At 36.1% G+C, this 26650-nt stretch overlaps 1 protein-coding gene across 3 annotated transcripts in view; it reads right to left on the reverse strand.

Annotated features, from left to right (window-relative positions):
• LOC120422283 (uncharacterized) overlaps nucleotides 1-26650 on the reverse strand; it is a 211033-nt gene that overhangs the window by 124912 nt on the left and 59471 nt on the right. For all 3 annotated transcript variants that reach the window (XM_052710157.1, XM_052710158.1, XM_052710159.1), the window contains exon 2: nucleotides 15967-16818. In XM_052710157.1, the coding sequence (XP_052566117.1) occupies nucleotides 15967-16012 (46 nt within the window). In that variant the 5' untranslated portion in view covers nucleotides 16013-16818. The remainder of the gene's footprint in view (nucleotides 1-15966; nucleotides 16819-26650) is intronic.

Below are 26650 nucleotides of genomic sequence, written 5' to 3' on the forward strand. Positions count from 1 at the left end.
GGAACGTTATCGTCCAGTGCACCGTGACGTAACACAGTGTTCGAACTGTTTGCAGTTTGGACATGGTGGAAGGAACTGTTTCATCAAGAGTCGTTGTGCAACCTGCGGAGGTGAGCACAAAACACAAGCTTGCGACACAATCAACGAGAACATCGAAGCGAAATGCTTCAATTGCGGCGCCGACCATTCTACCAAGAATCGAAGCTGCCCGGATCGAGCTGAGTTTGTAAAAATTCGGCAGCAAGTGACGACGAGGCACCAACCAAATCGTCGCAAAACACCACCAACTTTCACGGACGTGGATTTTCCTGCTTTGGCGTCACCTGGAGCGGGATCTGTTCGAAAGGTTCCAAATCTGCAGCCATTGCCGTTGAATCAGCGGCAAAAAGTTGCAAAGAGTTCAACACCTCCAGGCTTCAGCCAACAACCGAGGGAAAACCAACCAGCATCAACGGATGAAGGCAATAGTGACCTGTTTTCACCACAAGAACTTCTGAACATTTTCATCGAGATGACAACACTGCGTGGTTGCAAAACTCGTGCGGAACAAGTAAGAACGCTTGGAGGATTAATCTTGAAATACAGTTCGTAGTTTACTCGTTCTAGTGATTTTGAATATTTCAATGAATTTATCTATTTATTATTAAGTTAGGATTAGTTGTTGAAGTGATTTTTTTTCTTTTTTACCCAAATGTATTCGATTCAATGCAAAAATGTAAAACAATTTGAAGTAAATAAATGAATGTGAACAGTTAATAATAAAACGAAAAATATAACAAAGATGAAGAGCATTTAGCCATACCACTTAGAATGTAAATGAAATGTAATTATTATTATTAAGAAAGTTCAATATTATTAAGAAAGTTCAATAAAGACATATTTAATTTCAAAAAAAAATCATGAATGGCCAAGTTGAACTTTGTTTGATTGATCTAATAAAAGTTAAAAGTTAAAAAATAACGTAACGCTTGTAATTATCTCGCATATATATGCAAAAAAGTAAAAACCGAGATAGAAACTAACAAAAAGCATAATTTGGAAAAAAAATTATGTAGCTTTCATACGACCTTTTAAAACCCATACGTAAACAATGTTGACAGCGCCTCTGACTTCAGGAAACTGCATGCGTGTCAGATCCCTGGAAAAACCAAACGGCTAATATGCCACCCTTACGGGGAATTGGCATGACGGAGATTGGTGACAAACACTAAAACGCGTTTTTCTCGGAATACTTGATTTGGCATAATAGTCGAAATTTCAATTATGGACAGCAATGTAAAATGGCTTCTTTGATTCTTTTAAAAATAAAATAAACAAACATTAAAATGCCTTGAATTATGTCGATTTCGTATAAAATTGCTTTTCTATTAAGGGGTTAAAAACATGTAAATCGGCAAAGATGTCAGAGATTGGTTAGGGCACATACTAAAACTTTTTTTTATTTGTTTTCAGGGCAAAAAATATACATATACATTTATTAACAAAATAAATAAGAAGACATTTAGTTGTATCATTGCTAAGATACAGGTACCACGATATCTCAACATTGATTTGGTCTAATTTGCTCAAAATTTTGGTGAAGACTCGTTTTCCGTGTTTATGACGAAGGCCGATTATTATTTTTTATAAAAATATAAAAATATTTTCACAGTTTTCAGTTTCATAATCAAATATCGTTATGGAACTTTCAGAAGCGATTAAAATTCATCTTTTTGATGGATTTAGGATTTTTTTTTGTAATATGAGCAATTCTCTACCAAAACCGGAAATGGATTTTATTTGTATTTTTTTATTTGGATCAAACTTTGTGGGGGCCTTCCCTATGACCAAATAAACTATTTTGTGTGATTGGTTCATCCATACAATTTTGGCTGCTGTCCATTCAAAAATGGTATGCAAATATTCAAACAGCTGTAACTTTTGTGTGAATTTTCTGATCAATTTAGTGTCTTGGGCAAAGTTGTAGGTATTGTTGAGGACTTTTCAGAAAAAATAGGCACACGGAAAAAAAAATGCAGATTTTTTTATCAACTTTTTTTCACTAAAACTCAATTTCCCAAAATACGTATTTTTTGATTTTTGAAATTTTTTGATATGTTTCAGGGGACAAAAATCCGCAACTTTTGAGCCATAGAGAAACATGGTCAAAAAATCTGCCTTCGAGTTATGAATTTTTGAAAAAAACAGTGATTTTTGGAAAAAAAATCGAAGTTCTATGCAAAAACAAATTTGACATTATTTTTTAATGCAAAATTGAATTTGCAATCGAAAAGTACTGTACAGATTTTTTGATAAAGGGCTTCGTTTTCAAGATATAGCCACCGAAAGTTTGATTTTATCGAAATATTTGCAGTTTTTCAATTTTTAAAAATAGTGACCATAAGTGACAGTTTCTAAAAATATTTTTTTTTATGTCCAGAAAATTTGCTATAAAATTGTCCAATTTTTTTTTCCGTGTACCTATTTTTTTCTCAAAAGTCCTCAACAATACCTACAATTTTGCCAAAGACACCAAATTGATCAGAAAATTCACTCAAATGTTACAGCTGTTTGAATATTTACATACCATTTTTGTATGGACAGCAGCCAAAATTGTATGGAGACTTGTATGGGTGAACCAATGACGCAAAATAGCTTATTTGGTCATAGGGAAGGCCCCCACAAAGTTTAAGTCAAATAAAAAATACAAACAATAAAAATGGTCGAAATCGGCCGATTTCGTAGAGAGTTGCTCATATGACATTTTGTGATTTTCTAAATGTATGTAACCCCTTAAATTGATAGGCCATATGGCCAAAATAAATATGCATTAATTGAAAAACTCTGCTTATATTTTACGTTTAACGTTTAAAATATATTAGTTTTAGATTTTTATCCGAAATCGTGATATCGGGGTAAGCGTGGTTGCCTCTCACCAAGTCGGCTTGGGTTCGATCCCAGACGTCCTGGTGGCATTTTTCGAGACGAGATTTGTCTGACCACGCCTTCCGTCGGATGGGGAAGTAAATGTTGGTCCCGGTCTAACCTAAAGGGTTAAGTCGATAGCTCAGTCCAGGTGTAGGAGTCGTCTCCCTGGGTCCTGTCTCGGCGGCGTCGCTGGTAGGCAGTTGAACTCACAATCCAAAGGTCGTCAGTTCTAATACCGGGTGGATGTAAGCTAAGGTGTAAAAAGAGGGTTTCGATTTCCTCAACAATCAAGCCTTCGGATACTTAGTTTCGAGTAGGAATCTCGCGATCGAGATCGCCAAGGCAATGCTGTAGAGCGAATAATTTGATTTTTTTTATTTTGCATACTAAACTTGTAATATATTTTACACAAACGTACAGGTACAGGGCAATTGCTGTACCTTATAGAATATCAGTAGTTTGGATGAATAAGGAAAAAAATGCTTAAGATTTCTTCAAATTGTTGTAAGGGGCATCAAGTTAACATTAACATTTTGAAAAAAAACTGGTTTAAAATATTTTTTAAAAGCTTGGCATGACTCGATGAGTTTATCTGATTAAATATTCTTATCAGCCAAATATAGCTGAATGTTCATCCTTTCAATTCATGCAAAATGTTCATAGTTTTGTGAGAAATTTAAAGAGTTTTGTACGATTTAAAAAAAAATCAAATCTCCCCATTCTCCCCTACCCAATTGCATTCAAGTGATCTAAGACATCCAAGATTACACAGCAAATAAAGTAGTAATCCAGCTGCGTGTAAAAGGCACGGGTGTAAAATAAATATTGCATTATTTTATGCAATTTTATGTGATTTTACACCCTGAAATATGTAGCTCATCAGTATGGGAAACCTACTTGACCGAAATGTCAAGCTCATATATGCGTTTATCCTTACAGATTTTCATCGGTCTGATGGCCGACTGGGCTAAGGCGCCAGTCCTTACTGTTGGTGCTGGGTTTGAATCCCATCGGTTGCAACTTTTTTTTTTGTGTTTGCAAAAAATGTACATGCAGTGTGTAATATTATGTGTTTATTTTGACGAAGGTGATGTGCATGCTTTTGCATGCGATTTTACCATCGGATTTTTTGCTGTGTATGTCTTGGGAAAGCTATTGTAGAGAGTTGCTACATTGATTGAGATTGGTTAAAAGATTAGGGAAACAAATCAAATTGTTTTCATTTCTTCTAAATTTGGAACACCCTATCGTTCACGTGCAGATCGGTCCCTTTGAACCGCCGCAAGAAGCTCGCAATACTGCTACCATGTGTGTAGTTCATACATTTTCAACGCCCCGAAACGGTCACAAACACAACACACACCGGCCAGAGGAACATTCGAACTGATCCCGCGTGACACCGTCAGTTAGTCCGTCAGTCAAACTGGACGACGGCTGGTGAATTTCGTGACAAACCGTGACACGCCCTGCCTGCTGATGCTGACCGAGCGATAACGAAGCACGACAAATGGCCCAAGCTTGTATTATTTGGTACGAGCCGACCTGCGATGGGCTGTACGAGTCACACCAATTGAAGTCTAGACTTAAACTCGAGTTTGCCCGAAGTATGGGCTAATCGATTGGGGTTTGGTGTAGTTCGTGCCAGGAAAAACTTTGTAAGGTCAGCAACAAATGTGAAGGCCAATTCTTTTGATGAATTGTGTAGGATAACCAATTTGTTAGGAGCTAAACAAAAAGAAATGAAATTAAACGGATATCATAAAATCTAGGATCAATCAATCTGATTTGACAATTTTTGTTAAATTTGGAGCAGATCTCAAACATATTTCATTTTGAAAAGTTAAATTTTTCATTGTTTTCCTTTTTTATTATTATGCACCTAACACATTAACAGCTATATTTCATTAATTTATAGCAACTGCTACTTGTCAATTTCAAACTCATAAACCTAAAATTACCGTCATTTCAAAGTGGAAGTAAATTCCCACTGCATCATAGTTTCCACTTGGTGAACTTTCATATTTCCTTCATAAATAAACTTCCGTCCTGCCTGCCTTCCGTTTGTGTGACATCGCATAAATTCACGCCGAGATCTATAAAACCATTCGCTGACATTTACGACCTCTTTGCCACTTTTCGAACCAGGCGGTGTGGCGTTGCACGAAAAGTGCATGCCTTGCAGCAGCTCGAATGAAGCCAGAGAGCACTGCCAGCACACGTTAATGAATGTTTGAGTAAGAAAACTTTCTCGTTCTCAACCCCCGCTGTGTTTCTGCTACAAATAGTCACTCGCTGGTAGGTAATAACAAACTCTGGCAGAACAGACGTTCCGACGGTAATATGTAATAAGCCTAGACGGCGTGGCACAGTACGTGCAATGCAGGTTTCTCTGTTTGCATAGTCTTACCTTTCATTGGTTTAGACAGTTCGTGCCAATGTTGCTTGCTGTTTGCAGTTTATTATGTGCAACATTTTATTGCTTCTTGGAATCGTATCATAGAGTAGATAGATTCAACGGAAGTGGTGTTTCCACTGCAACATTTTGTAATTATAAAGCATACTCGAAATTAAATATGAATTGATGCGAATTAATAGACTTGTTTTCTGCGAATCACAGCTAATAATGTTTCCACTTTATTAAATATCCATTTCATATCCTGGAATCGTAATGTGAGCCGCAAAAAAAATCAATATAAAAAGTGTTCTTGTTTTGAGTGCTCAGATAGTGTTAGCAAAAAGAGAAACAACATTGCGAAAAAAATTAAAAATTGAAAAACGTGCAGCATTTTGAAACATTTTAAAGAAAATTGGCCTTGGAGATTTGAACAGCTTTCAATTTGTCTAGAACTTCCGTGTTAACAATTAATAATTAATTTTAAATATTAGGTGAACACAGCGCCGTACCAATGGGTTGACGCAGTTGGACGACGGAACAAAGAGAAACGCATAAAAGAACTTTTTCAAAACTTTTTTTTGGTAAAATCGCAATAACTCGTGATTTTTTAAAGCAAATGTACAGATATTAAAATTTTTGTAATTGTCTGCTCTACAACTTTGTGGAACCTTGGTACACTCTAAAAAAAACTCTGCAAAGTTAAAAAAAATACGAAATTTTAAAATGACAAATTTTGTTCATAATGAAAAAATGACCCTTCTGGTCAATGTAGATTTGAAAAGTACATTTAATTTCCCTTAAAATAATATGTTTAATTTTTTTTACAGCTGAGTAAAGGAAAATGGCCGAGTTTTTAAACTTTGTTAGTGTTTTTTTCGTTGAAAAATGCGTTTTTCGGAATTTCATCAAATCGGGCGTACAATTTTACATAAAAGTCACTTTGACGCAAAATTTCTATCTTATCACCGTTTCAGGCTGCAAATTATTGAAAACACCTCTTTTTTCGCATGTTCAAAAATGAAAGGGGTCGTACCGCTCCTACGTCATGAGACATCGAAAAACGGACTTCGGACTTCAGATCTACATTCTATACTGGCAAATAACTCGCATAGGCATTTGGAAGGTGTTAGCTCTGCCGAGCTTCGGTGTCCCATTTCTATGTTGGCTAGCCGTGCGCGAGGTACTTCAGCTTTATCGAAAAGTCCCGCCCTGAAGAACGTTTGCACCAATCGGATTCAAACGTTATTTAGAACTTCCGAACCCTTGTCAAATGGACAAGGACCCAGTGCGTTTATAGTTGATAACAGTATTCCTGATTCCATTCATAGCTCACCAAGTCGCGATGGAATAGTGGGTAGCATTTTTGATTTACAATCCAGAGGACCGGGACCGAACCCCTACTCGAGTGAATTTGATTTTTCGTTCATGTTCAGAGTTTCAATATTTATATTTCCTATACTTTCTCGTTGGGAGCAGATGAGAATCGCACCCAGGACCATTCGCTTACAAATCAAACACCGTAACCAGTCAGCCACGGACGCTCCTCTCCCTTTTATAAGCAACTTCGTGCATTGAAATTTGCCTTCGCTATTTCAAAAAATCAGAGTTTAGTAAAAGGAAAATTGCTGTAAATGTTCACCAATAAGATCAGCATATTTTTTTCATGAAAAAAAGGGTTTTCAGAGCACACAAGCTGTTCCACTTTTTGCTTAACCAGTGTTGTTTACTTTTTAAATCGTCTTAAAAGTTTTGGTGATAAGAAATTCTTCAAACTTTGTTTTTATTTAATACAAAAAAAACTATCGAGGTTTGAAAACATTCGTATAGTTGCAGATCATAATTTAAAAAATATGAAAAATATTTTTAAGCATTGAACGTTTATACCTTCCACCCAATTCAAGCAATCTGCATGCTTTATCCACCAAACGAAAGGGGAAGTCTTAAATTGCAAGTAGACTACCTCACAAAGTTGATAAAACTTTGTTAAAGTATTCAAAAGTTAAGATGAAAATAAAAAATGAATGCAGGAAAAATCCCGGCTGCTGATTGGCTGAGAGCACTTTACAAATTTTGCCTTGCCTTCTGCTTTCGTGGAACTGTCACGCGAGAATGTTGCACCATGGTTGCCACATTTCATGCGAACTATTTAAGCTAGCACTTAGCCTCAGAAAATTTCAGTGCCTACCGTGGTTTCATCAAAGACGGATCCACGATGGTAATTTTATTGCTCAGACACACACATGCACACATTGATAGACACAGGTTGTGCACCAATTTGGAAGGAATTCTGTTCTAATGAAGATTGTTAGGACGGTCACCAGTAAACCAGAATGATTTGGGTCAATGGGGTTGGGACCACATTTATAGGATATTGGCCACACCCGGAGTGACCAGTGCCCTCGGGAAGGTTCTACCGGGGGGACATTAATCGAACCATACGACTTGGGCAATATGGGTATCAACATTCATAGTTTTTGAAACTGGTAATGAAAATGGCCATTTTGACCTGATTCGCTACACCCGGAGTGGCCAGTGCCCTCGGGAAGTTTATACCGGGGGGACATTTTCCGAACCATACGACTTGGGGCAATATGGGTATCAAATTTTATGGTTGATACAGGACATGAAAATTACAATTTTGATTGTGGTGATCACAACCTAGAGTGGCCGGTTCCCTATGGGAGGTCCTCCCGGGGGGACATTTTCCGAACCATAATTGTTTTGGAAATATTTTCGTGTTTTGGTAATTTATTTCCACAGAGGGGCCAAAAATTGAAAACATTGATTTGGAATAAATAATTTAGGATTAAATAAAAAGGCAATGATTTAAAAATATAAAATAAAATAAAATATTTTTTAGGAGTTTTGTACAAAGTTCTTTGTCATATTGGTAATGTAGAATATAACCACCTGCACCTTTTTTACCAAATATAATGCTCTTATTATTATCATTAAAATAAGTTTTATCATGAATTGCGGTGGATTTTGAATGATATTTAATTGATTTAGACGAAATGTGGTCTTGTTATTTTATAAATTTGGTGAAGGATTTTTTTTCTTTTTTTCTAATTAGACCGACATGAAATCCAAAGCTAAATCAGCTAACTATTCAACGAATCCAGGAAAGCTCTTTGTGTGTATGTAGGGATGTTGGTCTGATTATCTCAGTACTGGTTGAACCAATTTGGACTGTTCTGGCCTCATTCAATTCGTCTTGGGATCTCATTAGTCCCTTTTGAAAATTTTGAAGTTTAGTAAAGTACTTCAAAAGTTATGCTAAAAACGATTTTGACTAAAGTACGGAAGATTGTCAAAAAGGGTGGTTTTTGTAAGAAACCCCGACATGCTATACTTTTTTAGAAAGGCATTTTAAACACCTTTCTAACGATCCAAAACATTGAAGATCAAAAATCAAACCATCCACATTAACGACCCCCGGGTCTTTTGTGGTCTCTATTGCAAGTTTCTGCTCGAACCTAGGAGTCCGAAGGCTTGAATGGGGAGAGCACCCAAACCTCTTTTTACTCCTAGGAACCTTCCACCCCAGTGTTTGAACTGACGAACTTTGGATTGCGAGTCCAACCGCCGCCAGCGATTCCACCGGAGTAGGCTTGGTTTGGTGTGTTGTTTGTACTTATGGCATGGAGACGACTCCTACACCTGGAATGACTTAACGGCCTAACAACCAAGGCCGGGACCGACATTTTACTTCCTCATCCGATGGAAGGTTGCAGCAGATGGGAATCGAACCCAGAATCATCCGCTTACAAAGCGGACAGCGTAACCATTCGGCCACGCACTGCCAACATTGAAGATCTGAAAACCAAATCAAAAGTTTTAAGCACTTAAGCGTAATTTATACACTTTTTAGAAGCCGGATCTTAAATGTTTTGATGAAGACATTGTCCGTATCTGGCATGCGCCATCCTAACGAAATTCAAATATTGTCTAACTAAATGTTTTCCATGTAATTTTACTAGCTGAATCTAAATATGCCCTCAGAACTGAACCATAGTGTCAACATATCTCGTTTTGGGCATATTTTGGTTTTCTATGTAGAATAATCACATAAATCCAATATATTATTACATTTTGACACATTGTCTCAGTTCTGAAGGCAGATTCAGATTCAGCTGGATAAATTACATGGAAAAGCTTATATGTAGTTGGACAATCATTCATACGCCTTTCTTCTTGAAAATGACGATGGATCCCTTGGCCCGCTTGACTATCAAACCGATAAACAGTAGATAGGAGAAACGCCTCTATCATCATGAGATTTCGGTGAAGTATGTTTTCTTGAAGTTATCGGATACATGTTCACATTTATGGGTGTAAAATTAAATAAAATTAAAACAAACATAATGTGCACTTGCTTGAAAATGTAGATATTATTATGATACATTTTTTTATTATAATGAATACAATAAATAAAAGTAGGGTTCTAATCTTGTTTCAGGAATTTGATTAGGAACATCTAGAATCTGACAAGACGTCGCAAACGTAATCCTACCTAGTTGAAATTCTGCAATTCCATCATCACGGTAAACACGTTCCAGATGAAATTTCCGGCCCTCGAGCGTTGTTCTCTTCACCGGTGTCAAGGTGTGCATCTGAAGTGCATAATATGCAACTGTGTTCATTCTATCGTTGAGCATGAATGGCAGCTGAAGGGATTCGCTTTCGCAGCTTTGCTCTCTCGGAAAATCGTGACGAGTGTCCTTTTGCGAGAACGCGGTGGCTCCTCGTGTTCTTCGTCTAATGAAAATTGTGGGCACGTGTGGGAGTAGTGTATGTACGGTTAAGCATACAATGTGTCTGAATCAAGCCGTTCAAACGGAGCAGAAGGGATCAAGAGCTTGTGCAATATGGTTTGGAACTGATGTGTGTCATTCGTGAAAGCTCATTGTCAAAATTAACAAGCTTCTTCATGGTGTCGTTCATGGTGCTCTCGTTCTTGGAGAAGATTTGAAGAAAAGTACTTCATTTGGAATGAATGAATGCACTTTCAAAGCTTCAACTCTTGACAGTTGAACAGAGTTGGACAATTTTTGACCACTTGACACCTCTTTAATCTCACTGTTCCCCCTCTCACATACTCTAAGATGCGTTTCGTACTCGAGTGAGGTGGCACTTGAAGTTTTTCGAGGCTCGTTTAGACCGTGTGCCTCAATCAGATGTGAAACCTGCTCCCGTCAGCGTTTTACGCGATCCTTAGACACCAGCCACCCTTCCTCAAGGGAGATCCCCGTGCCAGGGATGCAGCGGCCATGAAAAGGCTCCAACAAAGATGACACAGATGTCTTTCTCTGCTGGGACAAATTGAAGCCGCCGGCAAGGCGCAATACTTCGAATGAAGACAATTTTTTTTTGCTGAGCAGTGATGCCAAATTTATTAAATGTTTGCACTTTAAAAATCTAAACGGGCTTTTTAAATTACTTAGGTGATAATGATCAAATAAACAATCTAAACTTAGCTTTAAAAATTTAATTTTATTTAATTTTTAAATATCTGCTGACAATCGTGAAACTGGCATCCATTGCATAAAAAGATCTCGAGTGTCCTGAAGGTCCTGGTGCAAATCTCGTCGAAACGACAGCAAGGCGGCAACATGACAATAGTTTCTGTTTTATAGTCATAGTCGTCGTCATCGGGGTGCAAATTGAATTGGAGAAAATAAACGGGAATGCTCTCAAGTTTCTTCGGCGCAACGAAGCGAGGACGTTGATTTTTATTGACTGTTTGGTCATGATGAAGCAGCGTGGCAAGCAAATCTAATTAGGTGGGTAAATGAAACTGAGATGACACTCGGGAGTTTCAGATTTTATTTCTAATGCGTAGTCAGTGCTAATAGAAAAATAGAGCTTAAATAGAGCATGAAATTGCAACAACATATTTTCAATCACGTTCGCATTATGCGATTGTTGAATCAACAATATTGATAACTAGTTTTACGTGATATGAATGATGATTCAGTACCAATTGAACTCAAACATGGTTTTGGATCATCTCCCATATTCATAAAACTATTTTTTTCATTAAATTAGCATAGTTTGTCATAATTTTTTATCGCCAATTTAATATAATCTCCATAAAGTTTTTCTTATTCATTACAAAACCTTTTACAAAGGAATAAACGCCGACTTTTGAAATCAGTCACTTCTTCAATCACCTGTAATGTTCAACATAAACCTTCCAATCCTAAACAGTTTCTCCCATCCGTGAAGGCACGGCCTGGTTTGGTGTGATACCAACACAGTCATCTACCTCCACCGTTCGCTTTCGATCATGAAAATTTAATTAAAGGTTATTGATTTATCTTTCTTCCTGGGCGCTGTTCCACCACAACAGGGGCAGAAACAGCAACAGCGCGGTCGGGGAAACACCTTTCCACGTGGTGGTGGTGGTTTCTCTATAAAAACACTCCCACTTCCAGGGGGCAATACCCATACAAACTCACGCCACTTTCACAGGAAGGATTCCAACGCCGTATATACAGTACAAATCGGAAGGATTAACGAGCGGCCTGGAACAAATGGGACGGCTGATAGACGACCAAAGACGCCGAGTGATTTATATTTGATTTGAGCACCACAGGCGTCGTCGTTTGCAATATTGCATGCAAGCTAGGATATTTTCATCAGTTTTTTTTCGGAGAAAAGTCGTTTTACCAGCCATTTTATTTATTTATTGTAGCAAAGAGAAAAGATGGAAATGGGACGCCCATGATCATATCCCATTTGGGAAAACCATCCGTCAAAAATCTATTAGCCATAACCAAGGGCAAAGAAAGATACATGGAAACGAAAAAGTCATGATACGGATTTTTTCATCCATTCCTTTCCAGTAGGGTGGAGTAGTCATCAATGAGACACGGGAAACAATGATAAAATGGCTCTCACAAGTTGTAGTTTTTACCAATCAGGCTCATATTTGGGGGAAAGGTGTGTCTACTGGATACACGTCTGCCATAATAGTGTCTTTGGTTATAGACGCTCCATTGAAAAGTTATTCATAAATGTTTGATTAGACCCCAAAAGTAAATTATGGAAAATAATTCATTTTCGCTCGTAGGCTGTCATTTATACCAAAACTAATATTTCTTCAAATTTCTTTCGACGTTCCATAGGGATTGAGTTGGGCTACAATTTCCTTTCATTAGGTTTGGCTAAAATTTAGAATATACCCAGAATCCAAGGCTGTCTCATTGTTTCCCACTCAGTTCAGCCCATGGGTAACAATGAGACACTTTAATTTTTCTTCATTAAACTTTTCAAAATCTGTGGTAATCTTTCAAAACTTGAATTAAAAATGATTCTTTGCATATTTATAGAGTTTTAACTTCATTTAACCAAAAATACAAAGTTATTTGGTATAAATATATGGATTTTACAAAATTTAAATACTTTTTAGTATAACTTTTGTTAGTTAAAGTTTCAATTGTTCTAAAATGTTCAAGGCAAGTCACCTGCTATGAAACAATAAGCAAACATGATGTTTTACTAGAAAATTTTTGATTTTCGTAGAGTGTCTCATTGTTCCCCAGCTGTCTCATTATTCCTGCCAAGTGCGTCTATAATGATACAGTTGAATAACTCTCGCTCTCGCTAGAGGTCGGATCGATCTCATATTTTGATCAATGTTAGAACACATTAAAAGAAAGAAAATGCAACAAAAAGCTTAGCAAAACATGCTGATGAAAAAATAACAAAAATCGTTGAAAGTTGAAAACCAAAAGTGTCTCATTGATGACTACCCTACCCTAACTAAGCTTTGTGTAGCGTGACAAGAAAATTTGAAAATTTTGATATATCTCAAGAGGCTCGATTCTTTAGGCAAAAATAAATAACTGTGCCAATTTTGAGCCAAATCGAATAAGGTTTAGGGGTTGATCGAAGATTTGGGAAAATTTGCAATTATGTATGAAGAATAATATTGTTTCAGGATGTTGGAGGCAGTGAGATTCTTGTGGTAAAATCAATTCCCTACAACTTTGTCGAAGGATGAAAGAAGATCCGAGTTGCCACACATGTGAAGGTTCAGTGGAGCAACTCTCAGACTTCGGTCATTCGATTTTTTTATCCTACTGAAACTTTTTTGGTGCCTTCGGTATGCTGTCCATACAAAAATGATGTATGAGAATCCAAAAATCTGTATCTTTTGAAGGAATTTTTCGATCGATTCGGCAAAATTACAGGTATGGATAAGGACTACACTAAAAAAATTAAACACTATTTTTTTATATATGTTTTAGAATTGATGTCCCCTAAAAATTTCACCAACTTTAAAGAAATTTCCAGGTTGTGCAAAAAAATCTTTGACCGATTTATGATTTTTTAATCAATACTATTTTTATCAAAAAATCGAAATATTGGTCGCAAAAAATTTCAACTTGATTTTTCGATGTAAAATCAAATTTGCAATCAAACATAAATTTAGTGAAATTTCGATAAAGTGCACCGTTTCCAAGTTAAAGCCATTTTGAGATAACTTTTTTGAAAATAGTCACATTTTTTTCATTTTTTTTAATTAGTGCAGCAACTAATGGTCCGATTTACAATGTCAAAATATGAAACATTTGTAAAATTTTCAGATATTTTCAAAAACAATATTTTTATTTTTTTTTTAATCAAGACTAACATTTTAAAAGGACGTCATATTGAATGTTTTAGTAAGTTAGTTAGTTGTCTTTATTAACGAGCCTTTCAGCCATAGACGCTGGTTCGGTTCGGCATTGAATGTTTTATCGAATTCTAAAATTATTATTTTTTAAGCAAGAAAAAAGCCTCAGAAGTTTGAATTCAATAAATTTTAGTTTTGCACAAAGCAACCAATCGACTTGACCTTTGTACTCAGTTTCAACCCAAGAATTACAGGTGGTGCCATTTCCAGCGCCCTTTGCCACAGAAACAAGTCGTAATTTGCGCAGACACGCAATTGAGCTGTTGGTTTTTGGTGCTAATTAGCTTGTCGGGAGCAGACCACAATTAGTTATGTAGAATTTAAAATTTATCGAGTGTAAGTGACAGCGGATGGAATGTTTTTAACAACGAGAAAGTATTGATTGGATAAATTTAGTCAAGCATAGTTGATTTTATGGATGACTGTTTTTCATTACCAATTAAACCTCTCTTTTTAAATAAATATATAATGGAAAAGATGAAAAGTCTAGGTTATACATGAAACCTTCAAATACATGAAAACCAAAAGTTAAGATTTTTATATTTTGAAACAAGGATTTCACTCGCGATGCTTATGAACATTAACAAATATAGCTTGGAAGAATTCTACCTCAATTACGGATGGAATTTTAGAGTTATTATGAATATGAAATCTGTTAGGCAAATTCAAGCGGTCTAAAAATCTTTATCAAAACAATCCAATATCCAAAGCCTCAAACAAGGCCTTCTCATTTCTCATATATTCAAATCCACGATCCATTGACTCAATAGGCTATCGGAATGAATGGAGCCATTCACGAGGAACGATAACGATTCACCACTATTGTAGCTATTCCTGGCAAGATGCAACCTCTCAATTGATTTCCCATTCCAAGCAATGGCTGCAATATGTTTTTGATTGTTGTCTGTTGATGTGGAAATAATGCGAGTTTTATTGCATTTGTGTTGAAGCTCTTCAGTTGGGAAAGGTGTTAGAGAAGGGGAAGGTGTCAACGTGGAATCGCGATAAACAACTTAACAAACAATGTATATTTGAGAGTTTTTGGGTCTAGTTTTTCAACTCTACTTCTAAACCGTTGATCTGGCTGCTTTGAAATTGTGACAAAAAGCTGTATTTGAAGCGAGGGTAAGTTTTTTTCACTTGTTTGGCTATTTTGAAATGAAAGCTCATAGAAATTCCCACCTTTGTTCATCCCTAAATTATTGAACTAAGTTAACTAAGACAACTAAAACTTAATTGTTCATCCGAAAAAATAGGCAGCCGAAATTCTGCGCATTTAAAATAAATATTCAATGACAGTGTCAAAACAAATCTACACCCAAAGGAAAAATATATCTCAAAATCTGCAACATTGGATTTGCTGCAGAAAATGTCATATTTTATAACATTTTTTGCAGCAAGCCCGTAGATCATTTTTGCCCGCGTGTAAAAATTTCAGCGATCTGCAGTTCTCACCAACACATATAAAGCTGGCCCGTCCCCGAGCAACACTCCAAAGAGAAGCATATGTTGGTGCTCTTTCACTCACTTTTCATCAAGCATCTATGGCGCGGTGGTAGCGTGTCGGATCAATAAACAAGAAGTTGGTGGTTCAATTCTCGTTCTGCTAAGTGTTTTTTTTTGTGAAATACAACCAAAAAGCCGTCGGTAATGTCGATAATTGTCGGTAACGGGCAAAAATGTCATACTCCTATATCGCAAAAAATGCATGAGGACAGATTTCATGCAGATTCTGATATACTTTCATGCCGCCATGCATCACAATCATGCGACTGCCAGTTGGGTGTAAACTAACAACTTAAAACTTTCGACTAATTGGCAAACATTTGTGTCTGGTAACGAGAAGGTTCACCAAAGCCGCATAATTGAACAAAGTTTGGCGTCGCAAGATAAACAAAATCTGTCATGCTGCCGGTTCACCGCTTTAATTACTTAGTCAAATTTAGCTTTGATATTCCACGTTCCACTAGTAGATACTCACCAGCAAGCCCTGCGTGTACAGCTAGCAAAGCGGCAAAAGCAAGCATCTTAAATCCAGCGATGCCCTTCTCAGAAGTGTTGTGCTCTGACGAAGGGTGCCCACATTGGATCTGCGATGCTGACGAGGTTTTCCAGCAGCTTTTGAGTTCTACTTGTTGTTGCGATTTTCTTATTTTTTCCAGGGTATTCTTGTTGACTTGATGAGCTTTTTTCTTCTGCTTCTTCAAGTATCTTGACGACACAAGTATTTTCTGCTTAAACGGGTTTAATCCTTTATCGTTGGACACTTAGACGTTAACTTTTCACCTTTGTATACACTCTCATGAAGTGTTTCATTTTCACGACCGACAACTTTCCCTATCCTGTGCAAAGTAAAATCAACTTTTTTTCCCACACTTTTCCACTTCAAAAGCACTTTACATCAGCGGCAACTCTCTTGCAGCTTGGAAAAGCATTTTCCTCATTTCACTTATTTCCATTTCTGCGTAGAAATTACATTTTCCTTCATTCGATGTCACTCAGTCGCGCAATATCTATCAACGAGTGCGACGTTTTACAAATTCAACGGAACTTGCCTCATTCTCGCATTCATTTGTCGCAACTTTTCGTTTGAAGTTTGCCCCCCTTCAACTTTGATAGCATTTTTTTTTTAAACTGAAAACGATTAACGACGCTTCCGATGGACAGTGCTGCCTCTGGTGATGGAACTTTCAGCAACATTGTTCGTTCGCTCATTTCCTTGCAGGGTCCTTTCCTTCGATTTGAACCAACTTTTCATGGCGTTATTCGAGGAGAACTCTACAAAAAAGCTCTCACTTTGGTAATGAGTTTTGAACTTGCCAGTCACAGTTTTCTGAAATGGAAAGAAGAATAGACACAAATAATTAGATTTCGCTAAAGTTTAAATTCAATTCTAACAACAAGCAACGGGGAAAGAAGGCAGGGAGCTTTTACATAAGGAGACTTAAATATATCTAGTTAAGTTTAACTTTGGCACAGCTGGAATGAAAAAAATATTTTAAAGAATTCATTGCGACAGAAATATTCCTCGGTTTTACTTTAGACCAGCCTTAAACACACTCTTTATTGAGTAATTTTACATAAAAAAATTGTGAAAATGTGAACCTGATGAAAATTCACCAGTTTCTGGAATATCACAATTTTTTTTGACACACAATCTTTCACTATGCATCGATGAATATTAACATCATATTTTTTTTCTGTGTGCTGCGCGGTTCTTAAAATACTTTATGCACCCAAATCCACAACACTTGACCTGATAATTAACATTTTTATAAATTATGGGTACTAACAAAGCCTTAGCAAACTGGCTCCAACTCCGAGCAGAAGGGATCTCTTGACCGAAACAAAAAAAGTAACCCTTCTTGAGCCCAAATAGCTGGAAAAGGCAAATTTACGGCTTCTTGGAATTAATTTAAATTTGGACCGGGAGAAAAAAATATGACGGACAAGGTACCTCATTCAATGCCTCAAGCTTAACATGATTTTTTAAACGATGGTTTATAGTACGTCCCAAGTAATGATTTGAGTTTCGCCGGGAATTGAATTTTGGACTAGCACCTCGGTAGTCCACAGAAAAAAAAATTATGGTAATATTCATCAGGAAATGATGACAGATTTTGTGTCGAAAGAAAAGTAATATAACATCAGGATCTGGTGAATTTTCATCAGTGTTTGATAAATATTCATCAAGTTCACATTTTTACACTTTTTCTATGCTAAACCATACAAAAAAGAGGTAATATTCAACCAACCATAAATATTTTCACAATTCATTTTTTTCTGCGGAATTTTTTATTGAATAGATCAGAAAATTTCGTAAAAGTTTCATTTTTTAACATTGAAAATCGAACCAATAGTTTCCGAGACATCACCTGCTGGAAATTTAAGGCTAATTAGGTGACAATTTCATTGTCATCGATTAAATTTTTTGTGAGGCTGTATTTCAGAATCTAATTGTCTGGTTTTCAAAGTTCCAGAGCGAAAATTGCAGGAAATTTTCTCAGCTTTTCAAAACTTTTTTTTTCAGGGGCGCTTTTCTTTCAAGAAGTATTTTTAAAATTAAAAAAAAACGAAAAAAAAATTGGAAATGTATACTTAAAAGTAGCTTTAACTTAAAGCTACAAAACAAAACAAATTGTAAAGAAGTTTTTGATTTCCAATTTGATTTGAAAAATGATAAAATATCGCTAATTAAAAAATACTTATTTTGGGAATTTAACTTTTAGTAATAAAAAGTTACATAAAAAATAAAACAAAACGTGTTTTCAGAAAAGTCCAAATAATGACCTACAACTTTTCCGAGGACACCAAATCGATCAGAAAATTCCTTCTCAAGAAACAGAATTCCATTCATTAACATACCCATTTTGAATGTCCAGCCCCCAAAATTGTATGAAGACTTGTATGGAAAAACTCATGATGCAAAATGATTTCTTTTGACAAAGATTCATTGAAATCAAAAATAAAATAAAAAGCTAAAAATAGTATTGAAAAGCTTTTCAATGCCCAAACATTTTTCCCAGCAGGCCTAGTTTGATTTATCTGATTGGTGTCGGGCTGGATATTTTAGGTAATTATATTTTTTATGACAAAAATGATGAAAATAAACAATGAAAAGTACTGAAAAGGGCTTTTCGCTAAGAAAGCTAACAAAATTTAAACTGCTTTTTTATTGAAAAAAAAGACAATGGATCGATTGTTTTGTAAAACGTTTAAGAGTCCACTACACGCGAACATTTTTTGCTCAGACTTTTTTTTACAGAAATTGTCATAACTTTGAATAGAAAACAGTTAGAGTCTTTTTGTATTTTGCCCTGTAAAAATATTACTGTAAACTGGGGTCAATCGGGAAACATAGGGCGAATTGGGACAGTAGTTTTAACCATGTTGGAGCACAATATTTTGATATTTCTGATTGGTTTCGGTTAGAACAAACTCAGAACAACAAAATGTGTACATCCATTTCCAAATATAAAAGCTTACTGTGCTCTAAAAACTACTGTCCCTATTCAGACTCCCGATTCGACCCAGATTACAACATGCAAAGGTAACAAGACCTAAAATGATCTGATTGTTTCAATAGTTTCTTCAAAAAGCAAAAAAAACATGCAAAAATAGCTTTTTTCGCAAGTTTTTTAGGTCTTGTTAACTTTGCAAAACATTTCTACAGGACAAATTATAAAAGGTGGGACTCTAACTGTTTTCTATTCAGAGTTATGAAAATTTCCGTAAAAAAAAGTCTGAGTAAAAAATTTTTGCGTGTAGTTGAACATCAATTTGTTCATTTTGAAGAAAATCGTGAATTCTCAAACTAAAAATGAAAAAAAAAATCCGGGATCATACACCAAAAAAAAGACAAATTATTCTCCAATTTGGACTCCAATTTCATCATTTTTACGGCTGCTAAATTCTTATGATGTCAAACGATTTTGTTATATGTACTTATTTTAATTAAAAATATAGTCAATATTTCTTAACCAGTCTGCACGGTAAGTTATTGAAACATTTTTAAAAGACGTTATCGCCGGACAGAATAACTTTAGGAGCCGGATTTGTCTCTCGGGCTGTAGTTTGGGCATCCCTGTTTTATACCTAAAAATGGTTGTTAGCCAAGATGAGTTTTTTTTATAACCGGTTCCGTGACTTAATGGTTGCGGCTTTTATCTTACCCTTTAATTTTGGAATTAAGAATCTGAATTGAATTTAAATTTAAACTTATTTTTTATATGAAAAAAAAAACAAAAATAATCAGGTGGGTCTCGAACTCTAAAAATTTGTGGTTTTAGACGCACAAATTATTGTTAGTCATTATAAGGTAAAAATGTTGGAGATCTGGCTTCCATCCTTATATTTAAGAGCACACATTTAAAATTTGCACATCCTCAAAGGCTGGATGTCATAATCATTTTTGGAAATTGATCTCATTTCTAAACACGACATGAATTTTGCTAAATAGTTCATTAAATTTATTAAAAGGCCACACTTACATACTTGTGAGTAGAGCGTCCAATTTTCCGGGGTTACAAATTTCCTTGGAAACGGGAAATTTTCAACCAATTTCCCGGGAAATCCCGGGAATTCCCGGGAAATTTAAATTTATTGAAAATTGTTTTGATCTTGGTTCTGCTGCAACTAAGTTGTTTAAAACAGCGACTGAAAGGCTAAAACAAGTGTGAAGATCAATTAACAGCTTAACTGCTTGTAAAAAATCATATAACTGCAAGAAAATGTTTTTTTTTATATTTTATAAGCTCCAATAGTAGACTAAACCAAAAAATAATGTCATTCATTTTTTTATCAAGGTAATTAGACAGTGAGTAGTGGAACAGCATCTAATACCGTCGTACCTCTTATGTTGTCAGGTCAGCACTTTGACGTTCAATTACAACTCATTGAAGGCGATTTCAACTGAAATAGAGTGATAAATAGCTCAATAAGAAGTGAGCAAGCAAGTTACTTTTAAAAGTTTTGCAAAATTAGTTGTTTAAATCGAAAAAAAAGCAAATTGGATGGAGTTAGGAGCGAGTGCTTAACCTGCGAAACCTACGAGAATTTCCCCTAAAATGAATCCAAACTCCACAATCATACAAATTATTTTCTTGCCTCTGTGACCAGTAAAAGAGAGCGTGGTTTGATACAAAAAGTTGTAAAAAAACATGTAGAAATTATGTTTTTCATGACAAATAACTTTTCTAAAAAAAGTCATAATGGTTTCAGTTCTTGGACAAAATGGCAAAGCAAAACTTCTCTTCTTTGTTTTACTTGTAACAACTCAATGTTTTCAAATATTTGGAATTAACATCATGTCACAATCAGTCTTACATGTTTCGATATTTAACCTTCTAACAACCATTGTTACACCAGTGCTCCATTTTTCTTTTACTACATATTGTAATTTCTTGTATACCAGGTATTTAACGATTTGAAATAATTCTTCTTGCACAACACCATTTTAAAAATGTTAAAATACCATTTTGATTTTCAACTCATTAGATCATGGTAAACAAAAACTTAGAAATTCTCAATTTAATATATTTTTTATGAAATAACTCCAAATATTCTTGAAAAAGCTTACTTAATTTTCCCGTAGCTTCAAAAATTTATATTATCAGATATCAAAGTGTCTGATAATCTGATTAATTGTATATGAGCTATAAAATAAATTTAATTAAACAAAATCATCTCCATTCATTTTTCTCTGAGCATCTAGAAAAATGGTTCCAAAAAGTATAGAAAATGTGTACTTTTGCTTAAATTTCGGGAATTTCCGGGAAATTTACAAATTTCCCAGGAAACGGGAAATATATTTATTCGGGAAATCCCGGGAATTTTTTTCCCGGGGAAATTAGACGCTCTCCTTGTGAGCTTAGTTTAAAACAAAATCAATTTGAAAATGAAAATAATTTAGAAATAATTTGTATCCATGATTTTTCTTATACAATTTTTCAATTGAAGAAAAAATTATGTTCCTGAAAATTTGTTTAGACACTGGCACTATTCACCCAGTGAATTAATAGGATTATCCAGTCATCTCTCTACTATCCAATAGCTAACCTAACCTAGTTTTCCACCGAACCAACTTTGACCAGGTCCTGTGTCCATCCTTATTCCACCGGGACTTATACTGGAACCGCCACGCATTGTACGCTATGACAGCGCCACCAGGCTTTCATTATTAGTGTCACATGCGACGGCTTCTGTACTAACACCACGGTCCAGTTGATTGGCCTAAAAAGGTCCAAGGACATCTCACCACACAGCAAGGAGCAGCCGCCAGCAGCTGGGATTTAAGGTTTATGATGTGGCCACCGACGCTGTAAAATCCAGCCAGCCAGTGACCATACATCACCTCTAACGCCATGCCATGGGGATCCAATGAGCAGACTGTCAGAAGGCCGCGACCTGTGACCACCAGCGGCGACCTTTTGCTGATAAGTTGGTGCGGTTGTGATGTCTTGGCAAACTATGCATTTTAAGTATGAGAGTAATTTGAAAGGAAAAGTTTTTGTACGACATGTGCTAAATGTGACTACAGCCTTCCTACATCATCGTTGATCGGGAGGCACGACGTCGTGTGAATTGTTGCATTAAAATAAGTTTAAGTATTACTGTAAATGACTGTAAAAAAGTCCTTCCTATATCATCAATGTCGTCTGGGTAATCGTGATGAAAAATTACATTTATTCAGTGTTTAAATACCTGTGCGCGAGTGTTTTGGTGTGCTAATTAGAAAGACCTTCCCATAGCATCGTTGCTCGGAAGGCTCGCCGACGGGTTTGTTATGAAAGTCCTCCCCATAGCGTCGTAGCTCGGGAGGCATCGAAAAGCCAATACCTTATCCCACTAACCCAAAAAAATAATAATCACGTGATGCTTGAAGGAGATGCTGTGGATTCAACGGTCTCAAGCGGTATCAACAAGTATATAGCGAAAAACTATGTGCTTGATGAGTCTGCAACTTCAACTATCGGACTAACATTCCTCCCTTTCGTTGAACTGCAGGCTTCTTGGGAGGGCGCCGGTATTGACTAATAAAGTCGGGGTCTTCAGGGGTTAAACAGTGAACGGATGGTTGGCTCCCACTGATCATTTTTGATTCATTGTTTAACTTCAGCTGATCTGTCAATAACGGAGTAGCAGCTCATTGGCAGTCAACCATGCTCATGCTGCTCATGCTCATGCTCACATGTGCTAAATGTGACTACATCTTCAAATGTGACATTATGATCCAAAATACCCATGTGACAAGATAGCATGACAGCGGCGCAGTGAATTGTGGAGCCAACTTCTGGCTTAACCTGGAATGGGCACATAATTTTAAACGCCATGTTCCACAAATGAAACGCTGACAAATGTCACCCACTCGACGCTGAAACGAAGTTTATGTCCGGGGCGCGGTGATGGAGCTATAAATTTCTACGTACCTTTTTGCCGGAAAGAAATGGCACTTTTCAGAAAGGTGTACTTTGTGAGAGCTCACCTCGAAGAGGGGAAATGCAGTGATTTATTCCATACCTTTTAACTCGAAAGTGTGACGCCTTTTGTTGCGGGGAAATTTATTAAACGTCGTAATATCCTGGAGGGTCTTTATCATTTTATTTGCCAAGTCGTTGCACGTTGTAAATTCAATTTAATTTAAACACTGCGCATCAGACGCACTAATGATTGCTTCTTGTCTTCAGTTCCATCAACGCCGTAATGTCATAATTTTACTTTTGTGATAAATGATATGAATTTTAATGTACCATTCCAACAACACAAAGTGGTTTCCTACAGACGCTGATAGTTGAACCAAAAGCCTCAGCATAAGTTCCTTGAAGACCTTTAACCGCAAAGTTTCCCTACCTTTTTATATTGGGTTGCAAGAAAGCACTCAACCACTTTTGGAGACGTATATGATGAATGAATGCTTAAAAGCAGTGATCAACCTTCCTGAAATGGAGTCATAAATTTTTCACAATTTTACAAAAGTAGCTCAGCTGATATTTCACAATGCACTTGCTGCATACATGCTTGCTTTATTCTATACAGTGGATGGTTACTCTTTTTGCTCGGGTGCAGAATGGGTTGAAAGGCGTAGTTTTTCATGAAAGCAGATACAGTGTCAACGAAGACATTATGGCCTTTCATTATGCTCAAGGCACTGTGAATGAAGAATGATGGATATTATGGAAAAAAAATTTTTTCGAGCCGAACACTTTTTACATGTACCGTTTTGCAGGTTATTTGAAATATGCTGTTTTGAAATATGCTTTTTTCGAACAATCGTGTTAATCGTCGTTAATTGTGTAATGTGCATTTTATTTTATTGTTGTCTTAGGCCGTTTTAAATATGAGCAATTCTCTACGAAATCGGTCTTTTGCCTTCCTCACTGAGGTAAGGCTATAATCCTGCTCTAAAAATTAACTTCGTATAAAAACGTCGTATACCCACCTTCGAAAACTGAACAAATGTCTGTGTGTATGTGTGTGTGTATGTGTGTGTGTATGTGTGTGTGTATGTGTGTGTGTATGTATGCATGTGACCAACAAACTAGCTCATGTTTCTCGGCACTGGCTGAACCGATTTGACCCGAACTTGTTGCATTCGACTTGGTTTAGGGTCCCATAGATCGAGTTTTATACAGATTGAAGTTTCGATAAGTAGTTCAAAAGTTATGTATAAAAATGTGTTTTCACATATATCCGGATCTCACTTAACTGTATGTAAACTATGTCCGGGTCCATCATCCGACCTATTGTTGGTTAGTTGGTTATCAAAAGACCTTTCCAACGAGTCCAAAACATTGAAGATCTGGCAACCCTGTCTCGAGATATGGCCACTTAAGTGATTTTGATATACTTTTTTGAAGCCGGATCTCACTTAAATGTATGTAAACTATGTCCGGGTCCATCATCCGACTCATCGTTGGTTAGATTATGAAAAGACCTTTCCAACGAGTCTAAAACATTGAAGACCTGGCAACCCTGTCTTGAGATGTAGCCTCTTAAGTGATATTGATGTACTTTTTTGAAGCCGGATCTCACTTAAATGTATGTAAACTATGTCCGGATCCACCATCCGACCCATTGTTGGTTAGGTTATCAAAATACCTTTCCAACGAGCCCAAAACATTGAAGATCTGGCAACCCTGTCTCGAGATATGGCCACTTAAGTGATATCGATGTACTTTTTGGAAGCCGGATCTAAAAAATAGATGAAACTTGTGTACAGCTATTGTTGTGAGGAAGGCTCCAACCACAACCTTAATCCACAGTTAGTTTTTTCTTTAATTTTAATTTTTGTACTTTTAATCCGGCTGAAACTTTTTTGGTGCATTCGGTATGCCCATAGAAAAATGATACAAGGTAAAAAAATTTTTGGTGATTTTGCCTTCCTCACTGAGGTAAGGCTATAATCCTGCTTTAAAAATGAACTTTGCATAAAAACGTCGTAGACCCACCTTCATGTATACATATCGACTCAGAATCGAAAACTGAACAAATGTCTGTGTGTATGTGTGTGTGTATGTATGTATGTGACCAACAAACTAGCTCATGTTTCTCGGCACCCGATTTGACCCGAACCTGTTGCATTCGACTTGGTTTAGGGTCCCATAGATCGAGTTTTATACAGATTGAAGTTTCGATAAGTAGTTCAAAAGTTATGTATAAAATTGTGTTTTCACATATATCCGGATCTCACTCAAATGTATGTAAACTATGTCCAGGTCCATCATCCGACCCATCGTTAGTTAGGTTATCAGAAAACCTTTCCAACGAGCCTAAAACATTGAAGATCTGGCAACCCTGTCACGAGATATGGCCACTTAAGTGATATTGATGTACTTTTTGGAAGCCGGATCTCACTTAAATGTATGTAAACTATGTCCAGGTCCATCATCCGACCCATCGTTGGTTAGATTATCAAAAGACCTTTCCAACGAGTCTAAAACATTGAAGATCTGGCAACCCTGTCTTGAGATATGTCCACTTAAGTGATATTGATGTACCTTTTGGATGCCAGATCTCACTTAAATGTATGTAAACTATGTTCGGATCCACCATCCAACCCATCGTTGGTTGGGTTATCAAAAGACCTTTCCAACGAGTCTAAAACATTAAAGATCTGGCAACCCTGTCTCGAGACATGGCCACTTAAGTGATATTTATGTACTTTTTTATTCCGAATCTTAAAAATAGATGAAATTTTTGTACAATTCCATCATATCAGCCATTGTTGGTAATAAGTGAGGAAGGCTCCAACCACATAAGTGGATTAAGTTAGTTTTTTATTTAACTTTTTGTCACTAAAACTTGATTTGCAAAACAACACTATTTTATTTTTTCATTTTTTGATATGTTTTAGAGGACATCAAATGCCAACTTTTCAGAAATTTTCTGGTTGTGCAAAAAATCTTTGACCGAGTTATGAATTTTTTAATCAATACTGATTTTTTCAAAAAATCGAAATATTGGTCGCAAAAATTTTTCAACTTCATTTTTCGATGTAAAATTAAATTTGCAATCAAAAAGTACTTTGGTGAAATTTTGATGAAGTGCACCGTTTTCAAGTTAAGGCAATTTGTAGGTTACTTTTTTCAAAATAGACGCAGTTTTTTATTTTTTTAAATAAGTGCTCATGTTTGCGCACTTTTGAAAAAAAATATTTTTGAAAGCTGAGAAAATTCTCTATATTTTGCATTTTTGAACTTTGTCGATACGACCCTTAGTTGCTGAGATATTGCCATGCAAAGGTTTAAAAACATGAAAATTGATGTTTTCCAAGTCTCACCCAAACAACCCACCATTTTTTAACGTCGATATCTCGGCAACTAATGGTTCGATTTACAATGAAACATTTGTAAAATTTTTCGATCTTTTCGAAAACAATATTTTCATTTTTTTTAAATCAAGACTAACATTTCAAAAGGGCCAAACATTGAATATTATGCCCTCTTAAAATGTTAGTCTTGTGTCGTATCAACAAAGTTCAAAAAAGCAAAATATTGTTTTTCTCAGCTTTTCAAAAATATTTTGTTCAAAGTTGCCCACCTAACTAATTTTAAAAAATGAAAAAACTACGACTTTTAAAAAAAAAATCACCTAAAATGGATTTAACTTGAAAACGATGCACTTTATCAAAATTTCACTTAATTCATTTTTGATTGCCAAATTTGATT

The sequence above is a fragment of the Culex pipiens genome, chromosome 3 (genome assembly GCF_016801865.2).
Source record: "Culex pipiens pallens isolate TS chromosome 3, TS_CPP_V2, whole genome shotgun sequence".
Classification (NCBI taxonomy): domain Eukaryota; kingdom Metazoa; phylum Arthropoda; class Insecta; order Diptera; family Culicidae; genus Culex; species Culex pipiens.